A 15,679-nucleotide genomic window follows, 5' to 3' on the forward strand; every position below is an offset into this window, starting at 1 on the left:
ATGGGGGTATTCATTCAGCAGCCTGTGTAGGGGACAGCCCTTCGGACGATGTCTCAACCTCACATAAGCAGGACAGGAAGCCCGAGTCACACTGCTGCCCTCCTGTTCAGCTTCTTGCCATCCATGACCCAGGGCTGCCCACTTCATAAGAGAAGATCTCCAGGTCCTAGACCATCAGGACCCCCATGCCTCCCCTGCCTCAAAACCCCTGGCCTGGGAAGGTTCAGAAAGAGGGGCAAGAAAGGGAGGCCAGAAATCTCCGGCCTCATTTGTGGATGTAAAAACTTCACACCCATTTGCCAGGGCTGGCCCACCCCCTTCCCATGCTTGGAGAGGAGGGAGCCCGTCCCCAGTCCCAGCCACTTCTGGTTTTCCTGGGGTGTCCTCTGCCCCAGTTGCTCATAGGGTACCCCAGGTGGCAGGTGACATGGGGGTTGGAGGCCCGGTGGCCCTGGTGTTCTGTGGGCTAATGAGAGTAGAGTTGGCACAGTTGGGCAGACCCAGGTAAGACGCCCCTCCACCCCTCCTCCAGGGCTGCTCCCAAGCCAGGGCTGGATGGGTCTTCACTTTGGGTCTGGGGCCTATTGGCAGCGACACAGGGCTCCAAGGGACAGCACACAGGCAGTGGCTCCAGGAGGAGCGCCTGGCTGGACTGGCGTAAAGGCTTTAGTCCCTCTGGGGAGAGGGGGATGTGGTATGCAGAGCCCTGAGTCTGTGACCGGGGAGGGGCTTTGCAGCCCCTTTTTTCTTCTATGAAAATCTATTCCTCCAGGCTCCCACTGCTGGTGTATAAACATCTCTGGTGCCTCTAGGTGCCTCCTGGCCAGGCCCTGACCACGAGAGAGAGAAGTCACCCCTGGCTCTGGGAAGTGTCTCCAGCTTCTGCAAGGAGGCAGGGGAGGGGCGTGGCTGCCAGGGGTCTACTCACAACACCACCCCAGATACTACCAGTGCCCTGAAACAAGTGTGCCAAGAAGGCCGGGCTGGGGTCAGGGGTGCAATCTGCCACTACAGCCTCCCAGCTCTGCCCACCTTTCTGGCAAGAGCTGCTTCTCTGCCAGTCTCCAGGTTTTGTGCAGTCCTGTGGGTTCTCTTGCCCCAGTGCCCTTTCCCAGGCAAGGTGCCTCTCCACATTTCAGGCTCCCCTCTGGCATCCACCTAAGCCAGGAATTACGGGCTGGGTGGATGCGCCTCCAGCCTCCTGCCACCGCATTCACCACCCCGTGTTAGGGTGGGTAGGCTGTCTGTCCCCAGTGGGAGGCCATGAACTCTGGTTTCCTAGGACTATGGCAGGCATTTTGGATGCCCAGAGCTTAGTCCGCCTTGGCACAGGATGCCCAAATCTGGCATCATGGGGGGAGAAATAAATCATCCGGAAGGCGCACGTGGGAAGGGCCAGGGTTGCCGGCGCTAGCTGCGGATCTGCATGACCCAAGCTTTGCGGGGCACTTTAGGTGGGAGGCTCCAGGAGAAGGGGCAGGACAGTGACCAAGGAGCGTCCCGAGGCGGGTTCCTCCTGGGGGAGCGGGTGTGCAATCCATCGGGCCAGGCGTTGGCCCCAGGCTGTTCCCCTGGGGCTCTGAGAGCCCCCTTTTCAGAGGCTGCGGCCGTGGTGTCACCATCCCTCTGGGTCAAGTGACCCGGCAGTTTAAAGCCAGGGGTGTCTGGCTACGGTCTCCGGGGGGATTAAACCTGCGACCAAAGGGGCTTCTGGGGGTGGAGCCCCTGGATTAGGGGCCCACCCACCGACTTCTGCCAGGGTGCCGTCCCGAGCCTGGGGTCTTCCCGACTGGACTTCGGCAGCTCCTCCCCACCCCCTGGCTCTCAGCTCCCCGCAGGGACCTGCCGCTCGGAGGCTCCCTTTTCCCCACCCTGCCCTCGCCTCTGCTATTGAGATGCAAATACTTTCCAATTGTCGCCGAGCCGGCGGCAGCCAGAGGTAGATCCTTCCGCAGTCTCTGACCAAACTTTTAGCCTCTAAAAACTTTCGAACGAGAAGTAGTCCCTAGAGTCGGCCCCCGAACCCCCGCACCGCCGTAGGCCCCAACTCTGGAGGACCCGGACTCCGGACGCGCGCCCCAGCTTGAGGAAGCACAGGGCTGGTGGGGGCGCGCGGAGGGGCGCGGCCAGTGAGGGGGCGAGGGGTGCGGAGGGATCGGCGGGGGCGGGGCCAGAGGCGGGGCCGGGGAGTGGGGGCGGAGCGTAGGCCGCCCTGCGCCTCACTAGTGCCTCGGCCACGGGAGGGAGCGCAGGGGCGCGGGGTGCGGGCGCTGCTCAGCCCAGGTGCGAGCCGGGGCGTGGAGCCGGGCCGAGTGGCCAAAAGAGTACAGCGCCGCCCGCCATCCAGGAAGGAGAGGACAGTAGCGGGCTGCCGCTCGTGGGATTTCCCGGCGCGCGCGGGTTTGTGTGAGCCCCGCCGGCCCGGCGCAGGAGGCCGCCACCGGGCGCAGCGGGCAGCCGGCGGGCAGGCATGCCGCCTCTCCTGGCGCCCCTGCTCTGCCTGGCGCTGCTGCCCGCGCTCGGCGCACGAGGTAGGCGCCCGCCCACTGCGAGTCCGCAACTTTCCGCGCCCTTCGGAAACTTTGGCAGCGCGCTACTCGCGCGCCCGGAGGGGCTGGGAGCGGGCGGCCAGGGTGGGGAGGGAGGGGGACCGGGCGTCCCGGGGCGGGGTGGGTCGGGAGGGGAACAACCGGAGTCCAGGGCTGGGGGAGGACTGACCCTCTCCCGCACCGTCCACCCAATCGGGGTGAGCTCGTGCCGCCCGCTCCTGGAGCGGGGTTTGAAGCCGGCGTGGGACGCTGAGCACCCCCGGAGGCCCAGCCCGGGGCTCGCCCTTCATTAGCTGTGCGTGGGGCTCGCCGCCGGGGCAGGCGAACTGCCTACTACTTTTCGATTTGAATCGAATTGGTTTTGGTTTCCTGTTGCTTTGGGGGCTATTTATCTTTTTTCTTCATTTCTGGCCCACGCCAGGGGCGGATGTTGGGGCGCGGAGTGTGGGGTCCGGGGCGCCGCGTTCGCCTTCCCGGAGCGGCGCGGCCCCGCCGGCAGCGGGGCGTGGTGGGCAGCGGGGCGCGAGGCGGGCCCGGCCTACCTACCCCGCTGGAGAGTTCGGGCAGGGCCGGGGTAAGGGGCGCAGACCCAGGATCCAAGGGTCCCGGGCTCCTGGGCGTCCCGCCCGCCATGTCTCCTCCCCACACCGGTGGGCTGTCCCCTGTCCAGGCTCACAATTTGGGGGGTGGCGGGAGCGCAGAAGACTCAGCTGCGACTGTTGGGACTTTCCCTTCGCGGAGTTCAAGTTTGGAAATCTTGCCGGATGAAGAGTGGGACGTGGGGAGGGGGCTCTTAGTCCTCTTTTCACGTGGAGGGGGTCTCCGAGGAATCTAGTGGTGATTAATTCAATTCCTCCAGAAGTTGGAGGGGAGAATTAGCTCCCCACTTCCAGAAGATAGAGTTCCATGTCTTGCCCCCCTCCCTGCCTCCTTGAGGGGCTTAATTTACACAGTCCTGGTAAGATGGTGGGGGCTTGATTAATTGATCTCTGCTCGGGAATGGGGTCAAATTCCTTCTTAATGGGGCATCTTCATCCTCCTTCCCTGGTGTATGGGGGGGCCAGCCCCGAAGATGCCCGAGGGAGCAGGTATTGGGTGTCTGCGGAGGCGGGGCCACGTCCCCAGGGTGCAGTCCCTGTGCCCCATGAGGCCGCCCTGGCACCACAATGGGCTGCTCTGATTCCTCGGCCGGCCGGCGCTTTGTTGGCGGGTGGGGCGGCTGGCCTTGCAGCTGTCGCATTTTCCCACGAATGGGGAGCCAGAGTGGGGCCACCCCCCAGCGCCGCCCCCTCGCAGAACATGTTTGAACAGCAAGACAATCCTGGTGGCTGGATAGGGGCCCCAGCCCAGCTCGGCTCCCCAGAAGATGGGGTGGGGGTGCAATGTTTGGGAGAGGGCCCAGGGCCATCTCAGGTTTTCTCCACTGCTGTCCAGGTAGCATTTCAGGCCATCACTCCCCACTTTGAGCGGGACCTGTGCACCTGCCACCCAGCCAACCTGTTCTTCCCCCTCTTCCCCATTTCTGACTACAGATCTCTGGGTAGAATGTTGAAGCCCCTTGGGGTTCATTGAGGGAAGGTCTTCCTGAGAGCCCTTGCCCCCAGAAACCCCATTATTCACAGAGCCTCCGAGGGGAGGGGAGGGCCATGTCCCTGGGGGTGGGCCTCGCCCTCGGCCAGGGCTCTGGTGCCTCCGCGGCTGACCTCTCTTCTTGCCCCTCCCCAGGCCTGCGGTGTTCCCAGCCCAGCGAGACCTGCTTGAATGGCGGGAAGTGTGAAGTGTTCCCCAACGGCACCGAGGCCTGTGTGTGAGTACGCGCCCCTGCGGGACCTGTTGCTTTTGTCGGGAGCTGAGCCCCTGCCTTCTGCAGCGGGGCCAGCAGGGACAGAACACTAGACCATTGTCCTTTGGAGATGGCCCAGGAGGCTGGGCGCTGTCACGTGCTACTTTTATTGGACAAAGTCAGGCAATTACTTAATCACCAGCAATTATGCTTCGTGTGGAGCTGGTCTGGCCTCTGGAAGTTCGAGCACTCCTTTGTGGGCCGCCTTGGGCTCTTGAGGTGCTAAGTGGGAATCCCCGTACCCTGTTTCTTCCTAAAGTCCCTGAGTGACAATTGACACTTGCCAGGGAGGCTGTGGACCACTTATAGAGAGGCCCAGCTGCCACCATCCTGCCCGCTGTGGAGCACCTCCTCAAGGCGAGATACCTCAGAAAGAAATAGACCATTTCAAAGCCCAACCCGCCCTTCTCTGCCCTCTGCCTTGCCAGCTCGCTCCTCTCTGGCTTCAGGTGAAGTCGGCAAGAGAAGTTGGAACTCATCTTCTAGGCTGCACCAGTCTCCCCTGCTTGGCAGGTGGTGGGGGGAGGTGGGAGTACCTGCTGCCAGTTTGGTTTCTGTCCTGGCATCTGCGACTCTGACCCCCTAACCAGCTGGCCCTTTGGCCTCCTAAGCCTTAGGTCCCAAGCTCTGAAATGGGCAGGCATTGGGGTGGGGGGGTGCATGTCTGTGGTCTGCCTGCCTGGGAGTCCCCGTCAGCCTGTGGGAAGTTTTTCTCTGCCATGGCCGATGCCCTTCAACTTGAGTTCATCCCTGATGGGAATAATGAGGAGGTGCTTGCTGGCTGGAGAGAGGGCCCCTCCCCCTGGAGGCTGCAGAGGAAGAAGCGGCTCCCCAGCCTGGCGCGCCCTCATTCCAAGTGCCCAGGGCCTATTCCCTTGACAACCCCAGCCAGTGGGCAAGCAGCCCCCTCCTTCCCCTGCCCCCACCCGCCCCACACTGAAGCCAATTAAGCAGGTCTGTGAGCAGTTTAATGGACAAAGCGGATTGTGTCTTTGTCAGACGCTAATGAATGCACACTTTTTTTTTTTTTTTTTGCTTTTTTGGGGCCTTTTTCTCCTCCTGCAGAAGCCTCATCGACGCTTGATGCCCTAAATCTTGTTTCCTTTCATTCAGAGACCGACAGCTGGGATTCAGTAGAAGTGCAGCGGCTATTGTTGGGGGAGGCGGATTAATGCTGTGTGATTAATTATGCGTAGCTTCCCAGAATGCACAGCTCCCTCCCCACCCGCCTGCTTCTGCAAGGGGCGGTGAGAGTCTCTGTAGTACTTCTGCTGTGAGGGTTTTGGGAAGACAGGAGCGGGTGCTGTGCTGGGGAAAGTGGGAGCAGTGTCTTCTCAGTGCCACCAGGGAGTAGGGACAGCCTGGCCCAGAGGACGCTGAGATCTCTCTAGGCTGAAGCCTGAGCTGCATGCTGCCTGGGCCAGAAAGGGGTTGCCTTGGGATACAAGCTGCCACGCTGTATCCTTCCCTGATATCGGGGTGAGACACTTCAAGGGGACAGAGCGATAGTGAGACGTGCTCTCCCACCCCCAAGCCTGGACTCCTTGGGAGCCATGCCAGCCCAAGCCAGGCCGCTGATCAAGGTTTGGGATCAGAGTTTGGGCCGTGTCTCTCCTGGGGGCCTGGTGCTCCCTCCTCCTGGCGGGAAGCCTGCCTCAGTCTGGCCTGGCACTCGGCCGAGCTCAGCCCACAGAGACCCCATTGTGCACACCCCACAGATCCACTTGGAAGGCGAGCGGAAGCGGCGTCCTCAGAGGCCCCACCTCTGGGCGGCACCGTGTTGGAGGCGAGGGATCAGAGCCAGGCCCAGGTGTGGAGAGGCCCAGGTCCAGACTCACCGTGCAGTGTGACGGTGTTGTGGCCACTCTGCGCAGGGTTGTGGCCCCCTCCACTTCTGGAGCCTGTGCCTTCCGCTCTCGCCCCACCGTTCCCGGAGGCCCTGGGATCTCTGTTAGCATGGGAGGCCGGGCTGTCCTGGCTGAGGGGGAAGCCACCTTCTTTCTTGAAGGTGCAAGGGTGCAGGCGTCTGGAGCCCTAGCGACCTGGGTATGAAGCCCAGCTCTGCAGCCCCCAGTGGGCCCCTGAAAGTTCTTGGACTGGGTGCCGCTTTGCTGTCTTCCCTATGGACAGAGCGTGGGAAACGGCGGTGTCAGTGCCGGCCGGGTATGTTAATACCTGGTGAATCATGTTTCCACCCCAAAGAGAAGGAAAGGAACCTTCTCCAGAAGCTGTTAGTCAGGTGGCTGCAGGGCTCAGGGTTGGAAAAAGAGGTTTCTATCAGTGCAGACGCCTTCCCAGGAAGTCCCAGAGGCCGGGAGGAAAGGCTCCCCGCACGTCCCCATCCCCGTGTATGGAGTGCTGTCTGGACAGCTGCTATGTGGGAGGCTGGTGGCCTGTGGGCAGGCCCAGCGGGGGCGGGCGTCCGTTGAAGCCCTCTGCCTGCCTCCAGCCCCTTAGCAGACCCTCCTCTGTGTTGAGCCCCCTGCTGGCGCCTGTGCCTTCCCGCTCTCGCCCCACCGTTCCCGGAGGCCCTGGGAGGTCTGCTTGTGTGGGGGGCCGGGCTCTCCTGGCTGAGCGGAAACCACCTTCTTTCCTGAAGGCGCCAGGGTGCAGGCGTCCAGAGCCATTACTGAATGGGGCTCCCTCTCTTTCCTTTTGATTAGGGGAGGGAGAGGGTCTGTACGGACTGCTGTCCTCTGGGCGAGTGTGCATTATTGGTCTGAAAGGCTTAAGGGAGTTTCCGGTTCTGAGCTGAGAGCTGAGGTCCCCGGATGTCTGAGATACTCCCCAGGCCTGTGAGGGAGTCAGAATTTTACTGTGGCGTCATCCCGGTGATCACAGAGGTGGGGCGAGCCATCATATCCAGAGCACTGGCAGGAGAGTCCAGGTAGCTGGTAGGTGGTGGGAGGCTTGAGTGTCCTGTGTCTGAGGCCTGGCTCCGCACCCCCATTCTCTGTGACCTTGGGTCATCGGGCCACCTGACCTGGGACTCCCCGTGTGTAATACGGGTCTGATACACGATTGATGGCTCAGTGGTGCATAATGGTTGTGTAAAAACGGCGTAGGGTGGGCACCAGCAAGCCTGTTTCCTCCTGCCTTCTCCTTTTGAGCTGACAGTGCTGGTTTCAGGATCCCCATTCTAGAGTGTTTAGTTAGCTAATGAGTTAATTCAGAGAACCCAGAGGGTGCTGCCTGGTGGGCCCGGCCCCGCGCTGCCTGGGAAGGGGCCCCCCCAAGCCTGGGGAGCTTGTTACCCATGATGGCTCCAAGCAGCAGCCCTCTTGGCTTTTTCCCGCGGACACTTTTGGGTGCCCGCCGTCTGCTAGCAGGGTTCTGCTCTCGGCACTGGCACAGCAGGCTCAGGTTAGACACAGCCCCTGTCCTCGTGGAGGTGACATCCCAGTGTGAGAGCAGGAGAGGCAATGGCATGTGCATGTGACGTGTCTGGTGGAGGTGAGCTCCGTGGGCAGGGAGCTTCCAGCAACCCCGCAGAACTGTGTGTGGAGCGGGCACTAGGAAGCACACAGGAGCACGAGAATCCTGGGCTTGGCCCCAGGGTCACACGCCCAGAACTGGGCCTGGCCCCGCCTTTTTCTTTCTTGTGTTCCTAACCACTGCCCCTCCTGCCACAATGCCCAAGGCCCTCCCTGGCCACTCTTCGAGGAAGCAGTGCTGAGACTACGACTTCCCTTTAAAACAGGAGGTTCAGAGGTTCAGGCGGGAAGTGGCTTGGGCGGGAAGTGACTGGGCCAGCCGCCTGACTTTGGAGGGACGGAACGGAGGAATGGAACGTTATGCATCTTCTGTCACCTGGTCTGGCTGTTTCCATTGAGTCACCTGCAGAGTCTTGGGTGAAGCCGTCTTGGGTGAGGCCGGGGGAGGAACAGGTTAATTCTCACCCTCACCCTCAGGCTGAGAATGAAAAGCTCCCCTCTAGGACTTCCTCTGTTTACACAGCGCCTCAGCTTCAAGAACACAGGGTTAGAAAAACACATGTTGAACGCACCGCGTCAACTCGAAAGTCTCACCTCCCTACTTCCACTGTGGGGAGACATCAAGGAACATGCCTTCATTAAAGGAAGGTGCCTTCGTGGGCCCAGCCAGACCTCTGAACAGCAGCCAACATTTTTTCCATTGAAAAAAATAATGATAATATTTTTTAGAAAGAGAAAGAAAACTGCCCTTAACAGGAAGCGGGTGGGGGCAGGGCAAACAATTGACCAGGGAGCAGCTCCTAACAGGATATCTGGGCTGGGCTGGCGCTGGGGGCACAGGCTGGGTGCTGGGACCCCCCAGAGGCGGAGGTGGCAGGGGAGAGGGTCCCCAAGTGCCAGGTGGAAGCCTGAAGGCCCTGTGTGAGCCGAGACTGGCTCCCTTCCTCATTTGCTGCGCCTTTGATGGGTGGCAGTGGCTGTCATTGGCAGATAGGGCCCACTGGACAGTGCCAGGCTGGGCTGAAGTGTTGTGCCCTCCTGGGGTGGGGAGGACACCTTTCCTGTTTCATGTCTCGTCTATAAATAGTGAAAGGATGTGGCTTTCAGAGTTGATTGAGTGTCTAGATTGCTTTCCTCAATAATGGAATGGTAATAACTCCACACACAGACAGGTGCTTTTATCTGGCATAATAAAACCCCTGGCAGACCTGTTACTCTACTGGCTCCCACCCGCTCCAGGTGTTAGCCAGCTCTGCCCTTTCTTTTTAATGCCCAGTTTACAGGTGGGAAAAACTGAGGCTGAGTGGTTAAGAGGCTGGGCGCGGGGGTGGGAAAGCAGCTGACGTCAGCTTTCACCTTTGTGTGCAGACATAGCTAGAACTTTCCCAGGCCTTCCCAGAGGCTTTAATGAGAGGCTGGCTTCAGGGCATCATGACCGTGAGTGAGTTCGGATGTGTTGGATGTTCCTGAAGGTTCCCAGCAGGGCTGGGGCTTGGCTGTCTCTGGTTTGCGGTGCCCCTGTCAGACATGCGTCTCCTCCCTGGGCCTCAATTCCCCCTCTGTACAGGAGAGGGTTGGCTAGGTGGCCCCCGAGCTCCCTTCCTGCTGTGTCCCAGTAAGACCCTGGAATGGCCCTGCAAGTACCCGGGTGGTGCTGGTGGGCAGAGGAGCTGGGGAGTCGGGCCTGGCCGTGTGACAAGGCAGGTTCCGCCAGTCTGGGGCCAGCTCTGGGCTCTGCCGTTCTCCCACTGGGCCCTGACTGCTGGGGAGGGGGCCGTGATTGACAGGTGCTCTGAGGAGGGGTGGGGAAAGGAATGCCCTTTTCCCAAGCGGCCCTCTCCTGGCATCTCTTCAAGGCCTTGCCCACCCTGCCATGTTCTCTGAGAACACCAAGGAGTCAACGGCTAGATTTTAAGGGGAATGGACATATATACGGGTATCTTGGTGGCACGTGATGTATCACAAGTTGCGCCATTTTAACCGCTTAAAGTGTACAATCAGTGGCCGTTAGTACGTTCACAGGGTTGTGCAGCCATCACCATGACCTAGTTCCAGACCTTTTTCATCACCCCCGGCACAAACCGCAGACCCGTTCAGCAGGCACCCCATCTCCCATACCCCGGCCCCTGGCAAGCCCAACTCTGCTGTCTGTGTCTGGATTTGCCTAGCCTGGATGTTTCCTGTGGATAGACTCACACAGCACATGGCTGTTCGTGTTCGGCGTCTTTCACTGAGCATGTTCCCAAGCTTCTACGCCGTAGCATGTGTCAGTGCTTCACTCCCCGAAGACCGGCAGGGATTGGCCAGTGGTGGGCACCAGCATGCGAGGCCTTGAACCGTCTTGGACACAAGTCCGGCGGAGGTGGGATGGGGGTGGGGTGGATGTCTGGAAGGCTTCCTGGAAGAATTGGCACTTATTTCTGGGCCTGCGTGACTGCCCACCTGGCAGTCGTGGAGCCCTTGAGTAGGGCCTGGGTGAGTGAGTTAGGATGGCCTGGTCTGCCTGCCCCTGGCCTGCTCGGGGCTCCATGCCAGCTCGTGGGAGGGGGCTGGGGATCTGACCCCTTGCTCCTGGACACAGATAGGGTCCCCTCCAAGTTGCTCTCAGGCTCACCCTTGACAGAGCTGTCCCCTCTGGTCAGGTAGATGTGTACATGTTAGCATCTGGACACCTGCTTGTCCCCAGTGGGGGTGGGGGTTAGATGGCCCCTCCAGCATAGATTGCTCTCTGCATCTGCGAGACCTGTGGAATTCTGGGAACAGAAGTCCCCCTCCCCTGTGTTTCACCGTTGAGTGGTCCCTTCTTGCTGCGGGTCTCCTCCCCACCCTGCACTCACTGCCTTTGTGACGGAAGCATTCTGGGAAACGTGCCCTGTAAACCTCCACTCCCCCCGTGCTCAGGGCCTGGGGTCTGGACATTGTGTCATTAATACTTTGGAGTGAATTACTTAGGTTAAGCTTTGCCTTTTCCCTGTTCTCTCCCTGATGCAAAGCTGCATCTTTGAGTGGGTGGGTGACCCTCAGGTGGGTCGTGGGCACCTCCAAGGAGCCTGGCCTCCTACCAGGCAGCCCACCCTTCTCTGCAGCTCAGGCCTCCTAGAGCCCCCAGCCTGTGGGTCTTGCACTGTGGGTCTTAGGCTTTCCTGTGCTGGGGCTTCCCTTCACCTGAGCCGTGGAGGCAGCCCTGGGGGGCCAGAAGCTTCCTGGAAGGGAGCATCTGGGGTCCAGGTTTCAAGTGAGCCTGGGGGGTATACACTGGGCAGACCTGGTCTCTGATTTCCACACCCGAGGGTCACTCAGGCACGGCTGCTGTGGCCTGCCTGGCCTCCGTCTGGGAGTTCTCATGCCACAAGCTATTATAGCATCAGGCCAGGCCCAAGTGCTTCTCTGGGTCCTCCACCCCGAGAGCTTACCTCCAAGATGGGGTCCCTGACCATAGAACACTTGCTGACTCACCTGGCCCCACCTGCACAGGGCTGCTCGGGGACAGGTGGGCAGGAGGTGGGAGCTGCTCTCTCCAGTGGGAAGTCAGCCAAGTCCTAGGTTGGTCAGGATTTTCCCCAAAGGAGTGGCCGTGTTGTGACTCCCGCGCACCAGGTCTGAGGCTGTGACACATGCTGGCCTCGCCCTAGTGAGTGGCTGAGAGAGCTTGCCCCATCACTGGGCAGGGTGTCAGTTGTGTGCCTCTGAAGTGCTTGAAGTGGTTGTTCTTTTAAGCTGGGTACACGGTCCCCTTGTTGCTCTGTTGACACTGTTCATTTGCTGAGCAAACTCTTCCCCCACAGGTAGCGAGAAAGGCCAGCCTCATCCAGCCCAAGCCAAGGCCTTGGGCAGACAGGTCCCCAGTTGTCCTATTTGTCCCGGTGTGAGTGTAGCGGACCCAGGAGAAGGGCTGGGTGTTTCAAAGGTGGCCACAGAACATCTGACACACACCCACCCCACCTGTCACGCAGCTGGAGGCTGGGAAGAAGCCCAGCTATGGTCCTTGAGCCCTGAGTGCCGAGGTGACAGGCAGGCACTCGGCTGAGGACTGAGGCAGCCGTTTGGCTCCTGGCCTCCTGCCTTCTTCACCCCACACTCATGGCCCAGCATGAGTCACAGCGAAGCCACAGGCATCTGCCCTGGGGCCCACAGGGGGACCCAGCTAGACCTGCTGTAGACCCAGAGTCACTGAGCCTGCTTAGACGGCCAGGCCCTGGGGCGGTGCTGTCACCCCAGGTACACAGCAGACAGGCAGCTGTCTGCAGACGACGCTGGACATGCTGTCCCAGGCCCTCGTGGGCCCACAGCAGGATGAGGCCTGCTGCTCGTGGATGCGTGTGAGAGAAGGTGGGCGGCCTCTGGAAAGATATGTCCATGGCTGAGCAGTGGGGACTGGGGACCCAGTCGTGGGCCTTGGGGACCTGCCTCCCACCATTTCCTCTTGGTTTTGGTTGTTGATGAGCGGAAACTACAGTTACTGGAAATGAGAGGTTTGGGGGAGAAGCCAAAGTTTTGAGTGTGTGTATTTTTCCCTGACAGCTTTTTAGTAAGAGATTCTGAGCTAACGCTGGGTGGCAGGAAAGGTGCTCAGGCCTGGCCAAAACAGCAGCAGGGGACAGGTGGGGGCTCTGGCCACATTTCCACCTGTCTGTCTCTCCCTCCTTCCACAGAAGGCCTGAGTGAGGTGACTAACTACCTCTGGGCCTTCTGGGGGTGGCCCCATGGGCAGGCTCCACACCCCCTACTTCCCCTTCCAGTGGTCAGATGAGGGAGGCCCTGTCTGACTGAGAGCCAGATTGGGCGGGGGGCAGTATGTCCCAGCGTCCATATGTGGCAGGGGCTCAGACCATGGTGACGTCCTCTCACAATGGTCCAGGACCCAGGGGCCCACACAACGCAGGTACCTGTGGTGTGTACACTTGGGCCTGGGGCAGCGATGGGGGAGGCTGCAGCCAGGTGGGTGGCCCACAGGCGGACACAGTCCAAGCAGGTTGCCCCACACTGGCTGGCCGCCCCGCCTCCATTCCAGCATGCTGCTCCCGCCACCTGATGGTGCCAGAGTCCATGGCACAGGCCACTGAAGGAATCGCGTTTCTTGCACCACCTGGGCGGTGTGACCTCAGGCTGCCCACTCGCCTCTCTGAGCACCCTTTCCTCCTGGGAGGATGGGGAACCCAGGCTCCACGAGGGGTGAGGAAGCACTCCTGGGAGCTGCTGGCAGAGGCCGTCCACTGCCTGTATTGTTATTTTTAATCCAGCGTCTTTATTTTGAGCTGACTGTAGATTCCCACGGGCTATAAGAAGTAACCCACTGGTCCTGTGCGCCGCTCTCCCCATGGCCTCCGTGGAACCGGTCAGTTTAGTTTTACTCCGTGCTGGAGCGCATTCCTTCTGCTCCGCGGTCTGGCCTCGTCCAGAAAGCTCGCCCAGAGACCAGTCCAGCCCCAAGATTTGGGCAAGGTCACGCAAGGGCAGAGGGTCAAGTTCATCTCAAGAACCTCTCACTTTCCCCACGGGGAAAAGCCCCAGACAGCCCTTGACCCATGCCAGCTGGCCCAGGACCCCTGGGTGTCCCCAGGGTCTGACATGCAGGTCTCTGCCTCATCGGGCCCACCCGGCTTGGGTACAGCTGGCTGGATTCCGTCTTTGGGCACTTGCTGTGTCCCCAGTCGCCTCAGTGGCTGTGCTGGGCCTGGGGAGACAGTGAGGGCTGCGAGTGGGGGGCTAGGTGTTCGTGGTGGGCCTGTGTGTAAGCCTAGGGGCTGGGGTGCAGGGACCTGGTGGGCTGCCAGGGTGGAGTCTAGGCAGCATTCGGCTGGTGTGAACTGGGAAAGAAGGCCAGAGAGAAGGGATGGAGCCTGTTGCAGGACGGGGGTGACCTCGAGAACCACCACGGAAGCCTGTGTCCCATGCCGCAGCTTAGAGGCAACCCACAGCCGGCCAGCCAAGGTCCCTGCTGCCCAGTCAGGGGGCTGTCCTGGGAGTGGTGGAAGAATGCAACAGGGGCTGGCCCTCCTTTGTCCTGCCCAGTGGCCAGCCAGGGTAGACTCCATCCCCTCGTCCCCAGTGCCAACGGACGTCATGCCGCCTCCGGCACTGAGGGTGAGGATGGTGACAGGTGTCCAGTGCTGGTGTGACCCTCCTGCTGGACAGAAGGGGTGCGGAGGAGCTGGGGCCCAGAGAAGCCGGTTCCCCAATTCCCAGGCCTCTCACCCAAAACCCCGCTCCCACCCCGGGTTTTGTGTTCCAGCCAACCCTGTGAGGATATAAGAATGCATTGTCTGTTCTGGACTGGCCCTCCGGCCGGTCTGGGGAGATCAGGTGGTCAGGTGAGAAATCCAGGCTGCCTGGCCAGGCAGCCGGGGTGCGTACACCCCCTCCACCTGCCCTTGGAGCGCCTGCTGGCTCCTTAGCTGCCTCTAGGGGGCGGCCCTGTTCTGACAGTCTGTGAGTCGCCTCCACCCAGTCTGGCCACCATTGGTGGTGAGGCACCTTGAGAGCTGCATTCATATCCAGGTGGTACCATGCGCATAACCTGCCTGAGCCCCGATTTTCTCATCTATAAAATGGTCCTGGTGTGTACCTGCAGGGCAGGTGCCAGAATCCAACGAGATAAAGCTGGCAGCATCCACATGCAGGTGGCAGGGGGGTGGCCTCGTTTCTTCATTCTGGAGTCCACATGTGGGGTCCTTGGTGTCCTCCCACTGCAGTCTCATGACGCTGGACACGGAGCTGGGGCTGCCCCTGAATGCCTGCCCACTTGTCCAGGAAGGACAGCCCTCTCCTCTCCTATAACTTCCTCCCCCTTTCCCGCCCCTCCCCCCCCAGCATCTGCTCCTATGAGCAGAGGCAGGAAGTTGCCAGAATCATTTCTGGCTTTGGCGTGGAGCTCAGTCTGCAATTGCTGACTTAATTAATTGAGTTTTGGATTAAGTCCTCCCCGTGCGCCCAGCCTGGCGAAGCTACTGATTCCTTCACAGCCTCTGGGCTCCTCCCTGCTTGGGAGCAGAGGCCCCTGGCATTGGGGTCCCTGGCCTCCCTGGCGGTGGGGGCCGCAGACTCAACAGGCTCATCCACGTGGGTCTCGAGGGGCCATTTGGGGTTGCAGACATTCAGGGAGGACACATATTCCAACCTTGTCTCTAGCTTCGGGCTCTATTTTTTGGGGACCAGGTGGGAAATTCCCCCATGAATGGGGGTCAGCAGGCTTTACTCACACCCCACAGCCCATGCGGCTCCCTTGTGACAGCGGTTCCTGGGAGACCTTACTTGCTGGCGGTGCCTTTTGCAGTGCTGGGAGGGGCTGGCCCCCCAGCACCCCTCCCCACCCTGTGTGAACCTGGGCTGCTCTGTCCTGCAGCTGCTCTATCTCTGCATGCGCCTTTCCGTCCCTTCTGACAGGCACGGGCTCGCTCTGGGGGGCGTGTGGGACAATGAGCGTTGGGGGCATTGTCTTGCCTGCCGTGGGAAAGGTAGTTTCCCGGGAGGGTAGGTTCTATCCCTCACACAAAAGGCTTCCCCGGGGCCAGGGCCGGGGGGCGGCTGGGGCCAGGATGGGCCCTTGCTTTTCCTGTACTTCCTCCTTCCAGCATATTTTAAACCATTCAAAGATGCAGCTTGGGAAAGAGACTCCAGACAGAATTGCCTAGAATGCTATGAGCAGCTGTTTGGGCCGGAAGGACCAGCTGGAGGGCCCGTGGGCACGCTCCACACCCCCGCCCCAGACCGTGCCCCCGCTGCCATTCTGGTCTGAAGGGTGACTGATGTTTGGGGTTGGGGTCTGTCTGCATCAGACCTGGCTGGCCCCCCTCGGGAGCCAGGAGCAGCCTCCCCTGCAGCTTTGAGCAACCCCGTGGCTGCTAAGGCTGGAG

At 60.7% G+C, this 15,679-nt stretch overlaps 1 protein-coding gene across 1 annotated transcript in view; it reads left to right on the forward strand.

Annotated features, from left to right (window-relative positions):
* The first annotated feature begins 2,241 nt into the window (after window positions 1-2,241).
* Window positions 2,242-15,679, forward strand: part of NOTCH1 (notch receptor 1) — a 46,545-nt gene continuing 33,107 nt past the window's right edge. The window contains exons 1-2 of the mRNA XM_033122943.1: window positions 2,242-2,531; window positions 4,275-4,356. Coding sequence (XP_032978834.1) covers window positions 2,471-2,531; window positions 4,275-4,356 — 143 coding nt within the window. The 5' untranslated portion in view covers window positions 2,242-2,470. The remainder of the gene's footprint in view (window positions 2,532-4,274; window positions 4,357-15,679) is intronic.

This window comes from Rhinolophus ferrumequinum, chromosome 12 (assembly GCF_004115265.2).
Source record: "Rhinolophus ferrumequinum isolate MPI-CBG mRhiFer1 chromosome 12, mRhiFer1_v1.p, whole genome shotgun sequence".
NCBI lineage: Eukaryota > Metazoa > Chordata > Mammalia > Chiroptera > Rhinolophidae > Rhinolophus > Rhinolophus ferrumequinum.